At 37.3% G+C, this 16,814-nt stretch overlaps 1 protein-coding gene across 2 annotated transcripts in view; it reads left to right on the top strand.

Moving 5' to 3' along the window:
- Positions 1-16,814, top strand: part of SEM1 (SEM1, 26S proteasome complex subunit) — an 88,527-nt gene that overhangs the window by 55,500 nt on the left and 16,213 nt on the right. The window contains exon 3 of one of the 2 annotated variants that reach the window (XM_055114726.2): positions 3,872-5,193. The exons of the other annotated variant lie outside the window; for it this stretch is intronic. Coding sequence (XP_054970701.1) covers positions 3,872-3,890 — 19 coding nt within the window. The 3' untranslated portion in view covers positions 3,891-5,193. Of the gene's footprint in view, positions 1-3,871; positions 5,194-16,814 lie in introns of those variants that run through there. 2 annotated transcript variants of the gene reach the window in all.

Raw genomic sequence — 16,814 nt, 5'->3', positions numbered from 1 at the left:
TCTGTTTATGACATTTGTATCCCGGTCCTTGATTATACTAGGAGAGGGATGACACTTTCTACTGGGGAAGCTTCACAACTCCACAGCCCTAAGTTCAGCTCTTTCTACTCAAATCTGAAACTTGGCCTGGACTCTCATGTTGTAGAATTAAGTGAAAGGTGGAGACCTATGTCTTCTGTATCCATGAATTTTCCCTAGTGAACTCTAGTATGAGTACTTCTTGCCCAAATGTCATTGTTTGCACAACATTGAATAACTGTGAATATGCCCTCCATTACAAATATAGGGCTTCCTTCCTTAAGTGCACTCTCATCATTGCTCTGCAAACCATTTAAACATACTCTTCTCTGTTCAGCTTCTAGCTGGATATGAATGTTTACAACTCTCTGTAAGTCTCCCCCTCAATCATATTCCCTCATTTGGGGCAGATGGCCTAGCTTCCAATTGCATAAAGAAATAGACACTATTAAGTATAATTCCCTGGCCCCCCAACAGACAAACATTTCTCTGTCGTTTGCCACTACTTCATTTTATCCTCTTTCAGAAGAAAAAGAGAGGACTGTGTTGTTAGGTGGAGGATGGCTTGCATTCCTGCCTTGTTCCAACGCTTGCTAGCAAGCTGACTTCGGGAAGATTAGGTAACTCATCTCAGTTTCCTCATCTGTAATGCAAAGGTAATAATGATATAGATTAGTTATTGGGAGGAATAAATGAGAAAGTTGATTCTTAGCATAGTACGTGGCATTATTGGACTTAATGAACTTAATCTGTACAGGTTGTTATCAACTACCATGACTCTTCTCTAAAGTAAGTCCATTTGCCCTCCTGATGCCATTCCTCTTCCCATTGCTGGGTCCTGGCTACAACAATTACTTCTGTCCCACCTCTCTTACCACCCTTAGCTGAAATCACCTTAATTGCCTCCTGCCTGGAAAAGTAAATAATGTTTATTTGTTTATGTGTCTGGTTCCCTGTTAGAGTCTGAACTCAAGAGCTAGGCAATTATCTCTGTAGATCCCAGTAAGTAGGTGAGCAATTTGTTAAATAAGTCAGATCTAGAAAACAGTCAGATTTCCTCCATTTTTTCCTATTAGGAATCTACCTTCCATTTTTTAAGAAGCTGAATCTGATATCTGCCTTTTTTTGTTTTGTTCTGTGTTTTGACAGGCAGTGTACCACAGTTGTCTGCACACGGCTCCTGGAGACAGTGAGGCCTGGGTGGGAATGATGGCCTTACCATTTACTATTGTGTGACTTTGGTCAAATGACTATTTACATCTCTGGTGCCTACATTTTGCACATATGTAAAATGGAGATCATAGTACCTGCCACCATAGAATTGTTGTATTAGGTCATGCATGAAAAGCATGTAGCTTAGTGCTTGGCACATTAACCCTGTCCACCATTATTGTTATTAGAATTGAGGAATCTCCAAAACCATGGTGCTGTAGCTACTAGAAAATCCAACAGATTGTGCTAGTGTGTCAACATTAATGGTTCTGTCAAAACTACAAAAAGAGTGGAAACAGAAAGAAAAGGGGGATCATTTTTATTCCGTTCACAGACTCTTCAATGCATGCTTGAGTGATTAACTGTATGAGTGTGTGTTTTAATTCACGCAATTAACTTTTCATTTCACATTCAAATAATTTGAGTACAAATTGGGAAAAACTGTACTTCATTCTTTGGGAAACATAACTGATGAAAAAGAAAGTTTTCCTAAAGTAGCTTAGATTTCTTTGGGGTTTTAAATAGTATTATACCTAAAATCTATTATGCCTTCAAAGTTTTAAAAATTAATATTTGGTGACCATAAAAATTAAAATAATCTAAATAATGGATTGGATCATTTATGTAGCATATATCTTGATACTAGATAAATAAATTTTCTCTATTCTTTTTGTGTTGGTGATTATTTTTCTATGATTTCCCTCAATTTTTTACAAAGAAGAGAAGATACTTTATCATATCCTAAATATGCCCAAACTAGTTTACCAAAATATGTACAATATATATAGAATTCAAATAATTTGCATCCTTAATGTAGAATTAGCTAATAAAAATCAGTGGGAAAAACACACTCTCATTTAACAAATGGGCAACAGACATGAACAGGCAATATACAACAGAAGAAATACAAATAGCCAGTAAACACAAATAAAACAATAAAATAAAGCAATAAATATTATTTCAATATAAAGTGTTCACTTGACTTGAGTGTGCATTTAATTTTATTAAATTCTTCATGATTCAATTGCATTTAAATGAATCCTGCAAATGAAGAGACATTTTTATCTTTTCAGACAACATTATTACCTCAATTTTACATGCTATCCAAAGCAATGGGAAATAAAAGTTCAAAGAGATGGGAAGAGGTATGAATTAAAATGACAAGTGGCAACATGTTAAATATTCAAACTGAGGGCCATCTGCTCTGCTCTAAAGCCTCTGAATAAAGTAATTTCCAGACTTGAGGCCAGTGCAATTTTTGACCCATGTTTTTGCATCTTAAAACCCTTTTGCAGCCAGGTGTGGTGACTCATGTCTGTAATCCCAGTACTTTGGGAGGCCAAGGCAGGCGGATCATTTGAGGTCAGGAGTTCGAGACCAGCCTGGCCAACATGGTGAATCCCCGTCTCTACTAAAAAATATAAACATTAGCTGGGCGTGGTGGTGCATGCCTGTAATCCCAGCTACTTGGGAAGTTGAGGCAGGAGAATTGCTTGAACCCAGGAGGTGGAAGTTGCAGTAAGCTGAGATCACGCCACTGCACTCCAGCCTGGGTGACAGAGCAAGACTCTGTCTCAAAACAAACAAACAAAAAAAATCCTTTTGCCATCTTGCTCTTTATCAGCCCTGTGGGTTGAAGCTTCTTCTTCAGTCCTGATGATCACACATGCCTTTTACCTATGAATAGAGATGCTGCCTTTGACTCTGTCCTAGTTCTTGACTCTGCCTTTGGATTTTTTTTTTCTTGAGTCTACCTAACGTGAATTGCATTTGATAGTTCGGATATTCCAGAAAAACTTCCTCACATATTGTCTCCTAATTTATTTTAAGTATTAATAGTTATCTTTGAAAAATATCTTCTACAATTTTAATAAGATAAGGGAAATCATGATTTAAAAGAGTGTTTTTAATTGGAATCTTGAAGGAAGAGCCTAACACCTTTTTCCAACATGGAATTTTAAGCTCTCTTGATCCCTAATTTATTACCACTGGCCACAAGAGGTGACACTTCCTACAAAGTTTAGGGAATTTATGGCAATACTAATAAGAACCAATCCTTGACTTGCCACCCACATGCAGTTCAAAGCTGTTCTTCTGGAGAACATGGAGTCTGTGGTGTCTTAGACTACTGACTTTGCTGTTATTCATCCTACCCACCCTTCATTTTTCTCCATGAGTAACTGCTTTCCTCTTAGTCCTAGTAACCCAGAGGCACAGATGTCCAAAGACAACAGTCAGATGGAAATGTAAATCACAGATCTCCACACCTGAAAACACCATTGGCAAACTGAAAACCAGACTAGCTCTGGGAAGCAATTGCTATCAAATTGCACAGATGAAATTAACCTGATACACATGAAAAGGTCACTGTCTAAAGATATTTTAAAAAGAGAGAAATTTATATATTTTGTAAAGGATTGTTGCTGTTGGGCCACTTTTACATGGTGAGAGTTTTGGAGCTCTGAGTGTGTGTGTGTGTGCATCTGTGTGTGTTTCTGTGTGTTTGTGTTTAAATTTGGAACTTGGGAGTTTTCATTTAAATTCTAAGTAATGTCTTTTAGGGACCTACAGTGTTGTTGTTGTTATTTACAAATCTGTGTTTCTTCAGAATTTCTTATCTTTCTCTCCTTTCATGCTAAAGCTGTGAGAAAAAGCCCTGAGCTGTCTCCCTAAATGGCTGTGTCTCCTGCAGTGGCTTGGTACCATCAAGTCAGATGAAGGACACACTGGGTGAGGTGCCCATCTACTGCCTGGAGAACATGCCCAGGAGGCTGGAACCTGTTCCCTTTCAGAGATGAAATCCTGTCTTCTCATCAGCTCACAAGACAAAGAGGACTTTTCTGACATCTAGCTGAAGGAGGATTGTTTCAAGTCTTATGCAGCGGAATTTCCCATAGTTTGTTCTGTTGATCCTTAGTTTTTCAAGATGCCCATAGGAAAAAATATTTTTGTGGTCAAGTCAGTTATGGAAACCTCTGCCTTTGAGCTATTTATAGCTCCTTAAGGCATATTAGCATGAACATGTTCTGAGACTTCCTGTGTTGAAAAGAAACTCTGTTTAACTTTGTTTAGCTTAGTGATTTCCAAATTTGTTTGACCACAGAACCCTTTTTTGGGAAACATTACTAATATTTCATGGAACTAGTGGGCCACAGAAAACACATGGGATATACTGATGGACGGTGTTAGGATGATGGATCAGATGGAGAGTGGGAAGAACAATGGATTTAAAGTCACAGACCTATGTTCAAGTCTAATCGGCTGTTTACCAAAAATGCAACATTTTTTAGGGAGATCTCTAAACCTCTCTCACTCTTGGTTTCCTCATCTAAAAATGGGAAATAATAATATTTATTACACAGGGTGTTTGTGGGGATGAAAGGACACAATGTGGAAGAACATGGGAGCAGGGCTTGGTTCAACTTCAATTAAATCAGACTCTTCTTGACAAGTAAACACTGGGACCAGATGACAATGGGATACTGGCACAGAAGTGATCTGCAGAAGTCTTGTTGCTGTCTACATACACATATGTGTTCCATGACTTCATATATTGTTGGAAGTAGCAGCTCATTGATGGCTTGGGGTATAGTTGAAAAGGATAGGGGCCCTTCTATAGCACCAAGTTGGCTGTCTTCAGTGTTGGTCAAGATTAGCTGTCTTAAAGTCCAAAGGATTGGACCGGCTAGATATTTTGTTGTACCTCAGAAAAATTATCTCAATTTCCTAGATATTTTGTTGTACCTCAGAAAAATTACCTTAATTTTCTACCCTCTCCAAATTTTTTCACCACAGAATCTTTTTTTGGAGAAAAATTATCAATATTTTATGGAACTAGTGGGCTATAGAAAACACACAGGATGTACTGATAAAACACAGTAGTAAAACACATTGGTTTATGAATGATCTCTGTATTAAACCATCTGTACATATTGGTTTAATAAAAGTTCATTGCTAGATCTATCTGCTGAATTTCCATTCACCTTCATTAATGGATGCTTTAATTTGCAGTTCTCAAAAAGCTTTGCAAATGAATTAGGGTAGACACAAAGCTGTGCCACCCAGAGCATCTTCAGTGATGTGCTGCACCCAATAGCGAGGGGGACTTTCAACAGAGTCCCCAGTCCTCAGCTCAGGGAGGCTCCACCTCTGTCGCAGAAAGCGACCTTATTGGACGTCACACCTCCTCAGGGTGGTTCACATCCAGTGACTGATCCAGGCAGGGGAAAAAAACATTGGGCCGTTTTGGCCCAATGTGAGAAAGCTCAGACAGCTGATATATGCTTCAGCACCACGCCCCACCCCTAGGTGAGTGGCCGAGGCTTTGTCAGGGCTGCACTGCAGTTTGATATGCAATCGTCTGCAAAAAAAACTGACTTGCAAAAAATTGCAGTTTGGTTTCTGCTCAGTCCTTCTTCTTTCACTTATTTTCACAAATATCCATCCAAAATTCCTTCTGTAGAAGCCAACCTATACCCAGAGGTTGGTGCTTTGGCTCTATACCTCCTAAATACCTATTCGGTGTCTCTTGACTACAGTATTCTCTCTCTAACTTGACTGCAAGTTCCTTGTGGGCAAAAAATATATAGCGATTTCTATATGCCACAGTTTCTATGGTTGTGCCACAGATACAGAAGATAGCTGTTAAATACATTTTGAATGAAAGGATATTCCTTTTTTTTTTTTTTTTTTTTTTGAGACGGAGTCTCACTCTGTGGCCCAGGCCGGAGTGCAGTGGCGCAATCTCGGCTCACTGCAAGCTCCGCCTCCCGGGTTCATGCCATTCTCCTGCCTCAGCCTCCCAAGTAGCTGGGACTACAGGCGCCCGCCATCACGCCCGGCTAATTTTTTTGTATTTTTAGTAGAGACGGGGTTTCACCGTGTTAGCCAGGATGGTCTCGATCTCCTGACCTCGTGATCCGCCCGCCTCGGCCTCCCAAAGTGCTGGGATTACAAGCGTGAGCCACCGCGCCCGGCCGGATATTCCTTTTTTAAGATGGATACTTCCATTTCTGTACATAGCAAGTGGTCAGAAATTAAAAGAGTCATGTTAGAACTCGGGAAATTCTGTCAGTTTTTTCAGCTTTGTTTAGTGGCTCTTTCTGTGTCCACTTACACTGGAAATTTCTGGTATGTATTATGTTCTCACTCCCTTCTTTTCCTCCTTTTCTTTCTATGTCCAGAACTAACATTGATGTCCAAAATTTCTCCACCTATATCCTGCTACTCCTTCTATGATAGTTGAAATGATATTTTTCTTTATGAATTGTTATTCACAGCAACCTTCTTGACTAATGTATTCAAAAATTGTGAATGCCATTTTCCCCTTAAATAGGCCCCTTTAGACAAATAACTGCTAAGCATTTTTCCCTGTGAATATGTAAATAGGTTAAAAACGAAGATGCAGCCAGTGTTGTGTGAATATTATTCCAACATTACACTTAAGATCCTTTCAGCACCATTTGCTAACATTTTGTACTCCTAGCCAAAGTGCCAAAAATTGCTCTCTCCTCATGTAATTTTCAAAAATTTCACTGGCACAAAATGAAGTAAAATCTCTATCTGCAGGAGAGAGCAAACTTCATTTAGCGTGTTTTACAAAGTGCTAAATAGGTTTTCTATTTTGGGAGTGGAGTAGCAGAACGTGAGCTTCCTGCTCTCCTGATCAAACATTTGCAATTCTGTCTCTGCACAGATTGCACATTTCAGGTTGTCTTTGGCTATATTAACATAAGACTTGTTGTTTTATGCAAAAGAAAAGAAATACAATTACAATGTGTTCATGGGATGTAATATCAGTTCTGGAAGGTTATTTTTCCTTGTCTTTAATGTTTTTATTATTTAAGATAAAATAGTGATTAGAGTCCCTGCAAGAGGCTTTTGTATTCAACTGGTTTCAGAGTAAGAGCTCTTATTTGCTATCTTCTAGGGCACCATCCAAAAGAAAATGGCCATGTTCTCACCGATGAGATATTTAGGATACCGGATCGCTAGCATCCTTTCAAGTAGCCCATTATATCCGTGTCTCAAAGAAACCATACGTAACTATTTGCTGGATATATTTTCTAAGAGAAAAGTACTTGTCTCATAATATGATAAGAATAATAATTATAGCTAAGATTTATTGATTGCTTATATATTCCAAGCACTATATGACATGCATGATCTCATGGAATTGTCACAACTGCCCTCTGAGTTAGCATCTATTTGATTTGACTCCAGACCCTGAGTCCTGTACCACTTGGCAATACCATCTCTCACGTAAAGAGAGCATGCAGTGCTATACCTCACCTCCCTCGTAGAATACCGTTTAGTTCATAAGTAAACTTGACTGAGAGAACATGGAAACAGTGTTAGGGAGGTGGCTGCAGAGCACACCAGAGAGCGAAACATATTACTGCTTTGTAAACTTCTCAGTATTTGCACCATAAAACACATATGCTTAGAGTATTTACACACTTCTCCAGCTTTTCTCAATGCTTAATATGTGGATATATTTAATATCTAACTGTAGTTTGAAAGGAGCAAACATTCCTTCAAAACCAATGAAGGCTGGAGGATTGACCTAGGCAATTGATTTTTGAAGAGTAATGATACTAGTGAGCATTAGCCCTTTATAGATATCTGCTAATTCACCCTCTCAGAAGCTATTAACAAAGAAAGAAATAAACTCTGTGACTCTTACATGGGGATCCAATTGTATCTTTAATCTCACATAGCTATCTCTCAAGTATATATCACCATTGTGTGCAAGTATCTTAAAGTTGTGTTGCACATATCACCTGGGGAGAGGATGGCAGTCGGGGGTGGGAGTGGGAGGGGAGTGGGCAAACAACTTCACTGAGGAATCCAGAGAACTATGCCTCGCATATTATAGACAGCCAGCATATCTGGTCCCTGTTTCCAAAAAAATCTTACATGTATAGTTTGTATATTTAAAAATCTAAGCTTTTGGAAGAGAAAAAAACTCAAGACAATATATAGGATAACTAAAATAATATGTGATCCAAACAGTAATAACTACCAATTCAGAGGAAAGAGAAACATCACTGTGGTCCCAGAACATAAGAGAAACTTTGAGCTGGACTTTTAGGAATGAGCAAGATTTGGATAAACTAAGTAGTTAAGAGGTCAGCAAAGTTGTTCTGTAAATGACCAGATAGTAAATATTTCAGGCTTTGTGGGCCACATATGATCTCTTTTGAAACTACTCAACTCTACCATTGTAATAAAAAGTAGCCATAGACATATTAGGTAAGTGAATGGGCTGGGTTATGTTCTAATAAAACTTTATTTACAAAAAAGAAAAAAGGCTGCAGGCTGGATTTGTCATGCAGGCTATAGTTTGCTGACCCCTGGTATAGACCATGGAGAAGTACATCTTAGGAAAGAGGTACTCTCAAAGGAATAGGGAGGGATATATATCTGGGACAATGGAGAATGGGAAAGACATGATGAATCAGTGAAACATAATGTATGAAAGAAACTATACATGACTAAATATTCATGGAATATATTTTCTTCTTGTGGAAGGTAGACACAGCATCATCTCTACCCATAAAAGGTGGCATTCTGCAAGACTGAGAAGATGCCCACCTCCATTCCCAGAGTCCAGGCCTTCATTAACTCACACGAGAACTACAGAAGCATCCCCCCCTAGTTCTCCTATTAGTCACTCCTCCTCAACTGCCTCTAATCCATCCATCCATCCATCCGGCATGGGTCATGTAAAGTTACAGCTGAGAAGGTACTCCCTCTCTTAAACTCATCGGGGCTCCATGTGGCTTCAAGATTGAAAATAAAACTACTGTGTATGGTATATAAACTTAAGCTCTCAAGAGTGTGCCCACTCCCTGTGCTCCAGTCATGGAACACTCTTTGCAGTTCTTTGAGCATGCTCCGGTCTCTCTTTCATGCTTTATATAAGCTGTCCTCTTTTATTGGAACATACTTCCTTCCCATCCTACCCCGAACACCCAACTTGTCTACCTGAGGAGCACTTAGTCATTGTTAAAGACCCAGTCCAAGTTTTTCCTCCTTGGAAATACTTCCCTGACCTACTTTGTCTGGGGTTTGTGCCCGCTTTCCTGTTTCTAATGTTCCCTGAACCTAGCTCTACAGTAGCAACCATATTCCATTATACAGTATTTACTTATTGACCCATCCCTCTTCCCTGCCAGACCTTGAACTCCCTGAGGGCAAAAACCTTCCCATTCTCAATCTCTGCCACCTAACATGGCCTGGCAGTTTACGAACGAACAAATGCTTAAATATTAACTTATTGATCTTTGAATGAATGAATGAATATCTAAATCCTGTTGTCTATTTTTAAACACAGGGACAATTCTCATATAGTCTAACATTTGTATGATAAAAAGTATAAAGATGGCATTAAGAAAAACAGAAAGAATATGTACCAGAAAGGCTTAATAGTGGTTATTACATTTCTTAAAATATATTTTCTATGTTATAAATGTACTCATTTTATAATAAAAACCTCAATATAAGATAAATAGTATATAAAAACTCTTGGAATCTGATTTTAAAAACTCTTGGAATCTGGTGTGAAGCAGGTTCACCATGCACCTGTCACTCTACTTGAATGAGTCTGGTGAGACAGAATACTCACACAAGTTAATCGATCTTCTTATCTATTACACACAGATGAGAAGATGGATAATAGAAACCTAGCATTAAGGTGGGCTGGTGCCCAACTTTCAGGAAAGCTGTCCAGGATGAAGAGAGTCTTGTCTGTGAGTGCTCCACGTCACACTGCAACTGAGGGACCCTGAAAGCATTCTGCCCTGGGTTTTATACCTTGGGGGAAACTGGGTGCACAGAGCTAAAGCTTTGCAGAAAATCCTGTTTAGAATAGATGGGAACAGAGCCCGGGCTGTTCTGAACAGTCCCTCCTTATTTCAGAATGTTATATTCCCAGCACATTTTACAGTTATCCTGAGCAGGAGGAGACCTGACCTCTTGCAGTTGACTGTCATGAGGTAGCCTCTTCCACCTTCCCCCTTTAATGCTATGAAGACAGAAAAATACATAAAAATAGCAAGACAGGAAACCAAACCTTACAGAAGATCTATTGCCAGAATCTGGGAGCACTCTTTGGAATCTACAAGGCTGATAGAACTTGGTCAAGATAATCCAAACTTCTGATTGTTTGCATTCCCAAACTTTGCTTCATGAAACAGCTCATAACCCAGAGAACCAGAACTTGCTCCAACAAAAAATTATGGAATCCCACCTCCACCACACAGTTGCTGCTTTTGGAGGCTTTCTGAGCATGTCTAAACTGCCTTTCATCCTTCCACGTCATTTAGAGGAGCAAACCCCAGAGAACAAGCCAGTAAAGCAAGCCCCAGAGAACAAGCCAGAACAAGCTAGTAAAGGGTTACACCTAATGGCAAGTTACATCCTTGGAGGTAAAGTTGTTACAAAGTGATGGTGGGGACATAGACTGTGAAAAGTTGGGAATGGGCTTGGGGCAGGCTCCACTCAGGCTTCTAGATGGAGATTTAAATATTTGCAGTTAATAAGGAGAAGAAAGTGGGCAAAACAAAATCCTTTATTTTCAAACACAACCTCTTTATTATTCTTATCTTACTTAAAGATAACTAAATTTAATGCTATCCCTCCACTAACCCCCCACCCCCTGACAGGCCCTGGTGTGTGATGTTCCTCTCCCTGTGTCCATGTGTTCTCATTGTTCAACTCCCATTTATGAGTGAGAACATGCGGTGTTTGGTTTTCTGTTCTTGTGTTAGTTTGCTGAGAATTATGGTTTCCAGCTTCATCCACGTCCCTGCAAAGGATGTGAACTCGTCCTTTTTTATGGCTGCATAGTCTTCCATGGTGTATATGTGTCACATTTTCTTTAGCCAGTCTATCATTAATGGACATTTGGGTTGGTTCCAAGTCTTTTCTGTTGTGAATAGTGCCGCAGTAAACATACGTGTGCATGTGTCTTTATAGCATTAGGAGAAATACCTAATGTAGATGACAGGTTGATGGGTGTAGCAAACCACCATGGCATGTGTATACCTATGTAACAAAACTGCATGTTCTGTACATGTACCCCAGAACTTAAAGTATAATAAAAAATTAAAAATAAATAAAAATAAAGAAAATATGGTACGTATACACCGTGGAATACCATGCAGCCATACAAAAGAATGAGATCATGCCCTTTGCAGGAACATGGATGGAGCTGGAGGCCATTATCTTTAGCAAACTAAAGCAGCAACAGAAAACCAAATACTGCACGTTCTCACTTATAAACTGGAGTGAAATGATGAGAACACATGGACACATATGTGGGAACAACACACACTGGGACCTATTGGAGGTTGGATGGTGGGAGGAGAGAGAGTATCAGGAAAAATAACTAATGGGTACTAGGCTTAATCCATGGGTGATGAAATAAGCTGGACAATAAACCCCTATGACACAAGTTTACCTATGTAACAAACCTGCACTTGTACCTCTGAACTTAAAATAAAAGTTAAATTTTAAAAAATGAAAAAAAGATAACTAAATTTAAAAGTCCAAATTAGGGCCCATAGAAACATAATGTAAAATTAGGGACAAGAAGTGGTCATGCTGAGGACTTGGAAGAAAGGAGACTGCTTATAACTGAAAATGACCAATTGTAGAATCCTGAGGAAAAAATTCAAAAAGTTGTTTAGAATTTCCAGTAAAAATGAAAAAAAATGGCTTCTACAAAACAGTTAAAAGTAATAAGGAGAAAAGAGAGAAAGAAAAAAAGTGACAGCAGGATCAGATATACAAGTAGATGAATCTGATGAGAAATAATTATTTAGTAGGATTAATATCCTACTATTATTACAGAAAAAAAATCATAGCTTGGTGCCTAGGAAATAAACTCAAAGATGCAAAGGACTAATTTGATAACTTTTCCTGGAGAGTTTAAAAAAAGAAACAAAGGTGAAACTATGAGAAAAAAAAAGAGGGAGACAGAAAACAGAAACTCAAACCAAGATAAACGCTACTGTACCTGGAGAAAAATAAAGCAATTTTTGAGGATGTAATTGAAGTAAGTTCTCCTGAGCTCAGGATATTTCCCATATGCAGACTGATATTCTAAACTAAAATCTACATAATTACAACCTGAAAATTTAAAATTCTATAAACTCTAGGTGGAATATCTGGTTATTCTATAAAGGAATTTAAAACAGGTGTCTTCAACCTTCTTCTCTGTAATCTACAAGTCAGTGGATCAATGTGTAGACTAGGAACTGCTGTTCAATAAAACTTTCTGCAATGATGAAAATGTTCTAGATGTGTGCTGTACCATATGGTAGCCACTACTCCTGTTGAGCTATGGAACCCTTGAAATGTGACCAGTGGACTGAATTTTCATTTTACTTAATTTTAGTAATTTAAATTTAAATAGCTGCATGTGGTTAATGCCACCCATATTGGACAGTGCAAATTCAGCATTTTGAGGTTAAGCTATTGTGACTTAGATTATTATTTCCGTCAATGCTTTCTTTCTCATGTGAAGGAAATAGGACTTTTTTGAGTATTCAGGAGCTTAGAAAATATACCACCTATTAATTTTGTTTGGAAAAAAAATCTTCAAAGATCGTTCAAACCTTAATAAACATAAAAAAAAAGCACAAGAATAGGGAAGTTTTCTTATAATAGGCTTGATGGGGACTACTGAAAATAGGAAATGTGTAATGTAAAACTTAAACGTTAAAGACAATAGTCTGCCTAAATCTCCAAATTATGTTACCAAAACAGGCATGGCTAGGAAGTGGGGTAGGAGGCATGCTAAATTATTTGATTGTTTGTTTGTTTAAAGAGACAATCTGCATTTTAGTTAGACAAGAAGAAAACTATACAATGTGTTTGCATAGGTACATGTTGAATTTAAAACAAAATGTACCTTCTCTAAAAACTGGAGAAGACAGGTGTAAAGAAGGGTATATTCTTGTGCTCAGGGAAAAGCTCCTAGATTTCCATTTCCATGCTTTCATTATTAAAAAACACAGAATTAAAATAATTTAAATAAGCACTAAACTCAAGAAGTTAAGTAAAATAAAGTAACTCTAAGAAAAGCATACACAAATATTAAAGCAAAAATAATTATATCAGAAAATAGAAAGATGGTAGGATTAAAATAAGCCTGAAAATTGTTTGAAGAAAAAAACTAATAAATAAATCTCTAGCTAGTCTTCTCAAAGAAAAGAGAGAATAAATACAGCTAAAACTATGAATGGGAAAGTAAATATAGTGTTTGATATAAAGTGGATTTATTTATTTTTATTTTTTATTTTTTATTTTTTTTTCGGCTCCCTATTTTTAAGGAAAGAAAAAATACTACCTAAAAATATTGAAAAATTTTTAGGAAAGTATGTTATCAAAAATAACTTCTTAAGAAGTAGAACACTTGATAACCATAGAAAAACATAATATTTAAAAAAGTTTACTGGTAAGAAATGCTGGTCTTAGAAGTTCTGAGTGAGTCTTCTCAAACCTTCAAGTGTGAGATTACTCTAAGTTTTTTGTAAAGAAACCATATTTTTTAGAGCAGTGTTAGGTTAACAGCAAAACTGAAATGAACACACAGAGAAACCCCATGGTAGGGGTCTCTCCTCCTCCTCCCCCAACACATGCATAGCCTCCCTCATTTATAGCATCCCCACAGAGTGGTACATTTGTTACAGCTAATGAACTTCCAGTAACACATCATCACCCAAAGCTCATAGTTTCCATTAGGGTTCACTCTTGGTGCCCTACATTCCGTGAGTTTGGAGATGTATAATGACATGTGTCCACCATTATAGTATCTTACAGAGTATTTTCACTTCCCTAAAAATCCTCTGTTCTCCACCTATTCATCTCTCCCTCCCACTACCCCCTGCCAACCACTAAAGTTTTCACTGTCTCCATAGCTTTGGCTTTTCCAGAATGTCATATAGTTGGAATCATACAGTATGTGGCCTTTTCAGATGAGCTTCCTTCACTTGGTAATATGCACCTAAGTTTTCTCTTTGTCTTTTCATGGCTTGGTAGCTCATTTCTTTTTAGCACTGGAAAATAGTCCATTGTCTTTATGTACCACAGTTTATTTTTCATTCATCTACGGAAGGATGTCTTAGCTGTTTCCAAATATTTGCAAAATTATGAATAAGCCTGCAATAAACGTGTGTGTGCAAGTTTTTGTGTGGACATAAGTTTTCAGTTCCTTTGAGTAAATACCAAGGCATATAATTTCTGGATCCCATGGTAAGAGTATGTTTAGTTTTGTAAGAATCCACCAAACTGTCTCCCAAACTGGCTGTTCCATTTTGCATTTGTATTCATTACAGCAGTGAATGATAATTCCTGTTGCTCTACATCCTCACCAGCATTTAGTATTGTCAGTGTTCTGGATTTTGGCCATTATAATAGGTGTGTAGCGATATTGTATTGCTGTTTTAATTTGCATTTATTTGACGATATATGATGTGGAACATCTTTTCATATGCTTATTTCCCACTGTATATCTTCTTTAGTGAGATGTCTGTTGAGGTCTTTGGCTCATTTTCAAATCAGGTTTTTTATTTTCTCATTGTTGAATAGGTGCCTTGTAGGATAACAGTCCTTTATCAAATACGTCTTTTGTAAATATTTTCTCCCAGTCTGTGGCTTGCCTTTTCATCTTCTTGACAGTATTTTACAGAACAGAATTTTTTTTTTATTTTAATGAAGTTCAGCTTATCAGTTATTTCTTTCATGGATCATGCCTTTGGTGCTGCATCTAAAAAGTCATTACCAAACCCAAAGTCATCTAGAGTTACTCCTATGTTATTTCTAGGGGACTTATACTTTTACATTTTACATTTAGGCCTGTGATCCATTTAAGTTGAGTTTTGTGAAGGTTGTAAGGTTTGTGTCTAGGTTCATTGCATTTGGATGTCCTGTTGTTTCAGCATGGTGTATTGAAAAGATTATCTTTTCTCCACTATATTGCCTTTGCTTCTTTGTCAAATATCAGGTGACTATATTTATGTGGGTCTATTTCTGGGTAATCTATTCTGTTTCGTTGATCTCTTTGTCTATTCTTTTGCCAATACCACATTGTTTTGATTACTATATTTTTACGGGAAGTCTTGAAGCTGGCTAGTGTTTGTCCTCTGACTTTGTTCTTCTCTAGTTCTTTTTCATTGTTCGAAAGCATAGGGAATAAAATGAAAAATTTAACTTCATTTTTAAAAGACCATATATTTTGATATATATGGTTGAATAATGAAAGTTGAATAATGAAAAAACTGGAGATCATTCCCAGTTCTAAATAAACATGAGATAACTCTGCAGTATATTAAGAGTACGTGACAAAGTGAAATTACTTTCAGGATTGAGAAGCAATTACAAACACATTGTTTTGGTTTTTTGTCAGGTGGTATCCTAAGATCTGCTCATATATTCATTCAATTTTCACAAGAATAAATTATATGGGTCCCATTATTGTGCCTCGTTTACAGATAAGAAAGTTCAAGTGTTGGGATATTGAGTAAGTTGTTCAAAGTTACACAATTGGTAAGGGCAGAGGCAGGCTTGAATCCAGGAAGTCTGGCTATAGAGTGACACTCTTACCACTAGTGATATTGCTTTTTATGCCAATAGATTACTGGAAGAAACCAGAGCACATATCTCAATAGTAATGAAAAAGATGTGTGATAACATTCAGAATCCACTCCTGAATTAAAAAGAAAGTGCTTACACTAGGAGAGAAGGTTATGTTATTCTTAATATTATAAAGAATATTTATTACTATGGGGAAATATTAATAATGGATTGTTGAGTGAAAAAGAGATACAGTGTATAAAATATGATTGTAATTATGTTACTAGATAGAAAATATATTAGAAAGATATAAGTCAAAGTTAATAATAAATGGGGAGATTATAAATGATTCTATGTCCCTTCACCGGACCTTTTCTATATTTTCTGAGTTTATCACAAATGCATTTATTTTGTAATTTTAAAAATATATATTGTTTAAAAAGCAAAGATTGCCCAAATAAAGAGAAAAATATGGTAGATCAAATGTAAAGTAAGAATTAGAAATCCCAAATAGACATTCATAGAGTATCCTTTGAGTTTCTCCAACAATAAGAGATTCTTTTGTGCCCTAGAAGGTGGGAGGGAATTTGTGGCACCATATGAAAATGACAGAGCAAAGCGAGTGTGGAAGCTATGAAGGCAAGTACCAATTAAGTCTGAATTCTTAACTTTGGTCTTCTCCGAAAGGAGCTGAGAAAAGTCTTCATCACAAATCATCTTGAAACTGGAAGAATGGAGGAATGAGGTGAAGAAGGACTCATTAATAACTGAGTATAAAAACAATACCATGTAACATTATTTAAAAGTAGCAAACAATGGCTTGACCAAATCCAGCCATCAAGTGCAGGCATCATCTGCTAATTTGTTATTCATTGGTAGCCATTAGCTCTGTGACAGGGTTGCTCTAGAAGTACACAAATGAGCTTGCCATTCTCCTTGGAAGCTCAGGGAAGGTGAGGGTGGGTAGAGAAGAGGAAGGCTGTTGAGTCAGTGAAAAAATT

The sequence above is a fragment of the Pan paniscus genome, chromosome 6 (assembly GCF_029289425.2).
Source record: "Pan paniscus chromosome 6, NHGRI_mPanPan1-v2.0_pri, whole genome shotgun sequence".
Lineage (NCBI taxonomy): Eukaryota > Metazoa > Chordata > Mammalia > Primates > Hominidae > Pan > Pan paniscus.
Note: the sequence above shows the minus strand (reverse complement) of the source record. Positions and strands in the feature narration are given on the sequence as shown.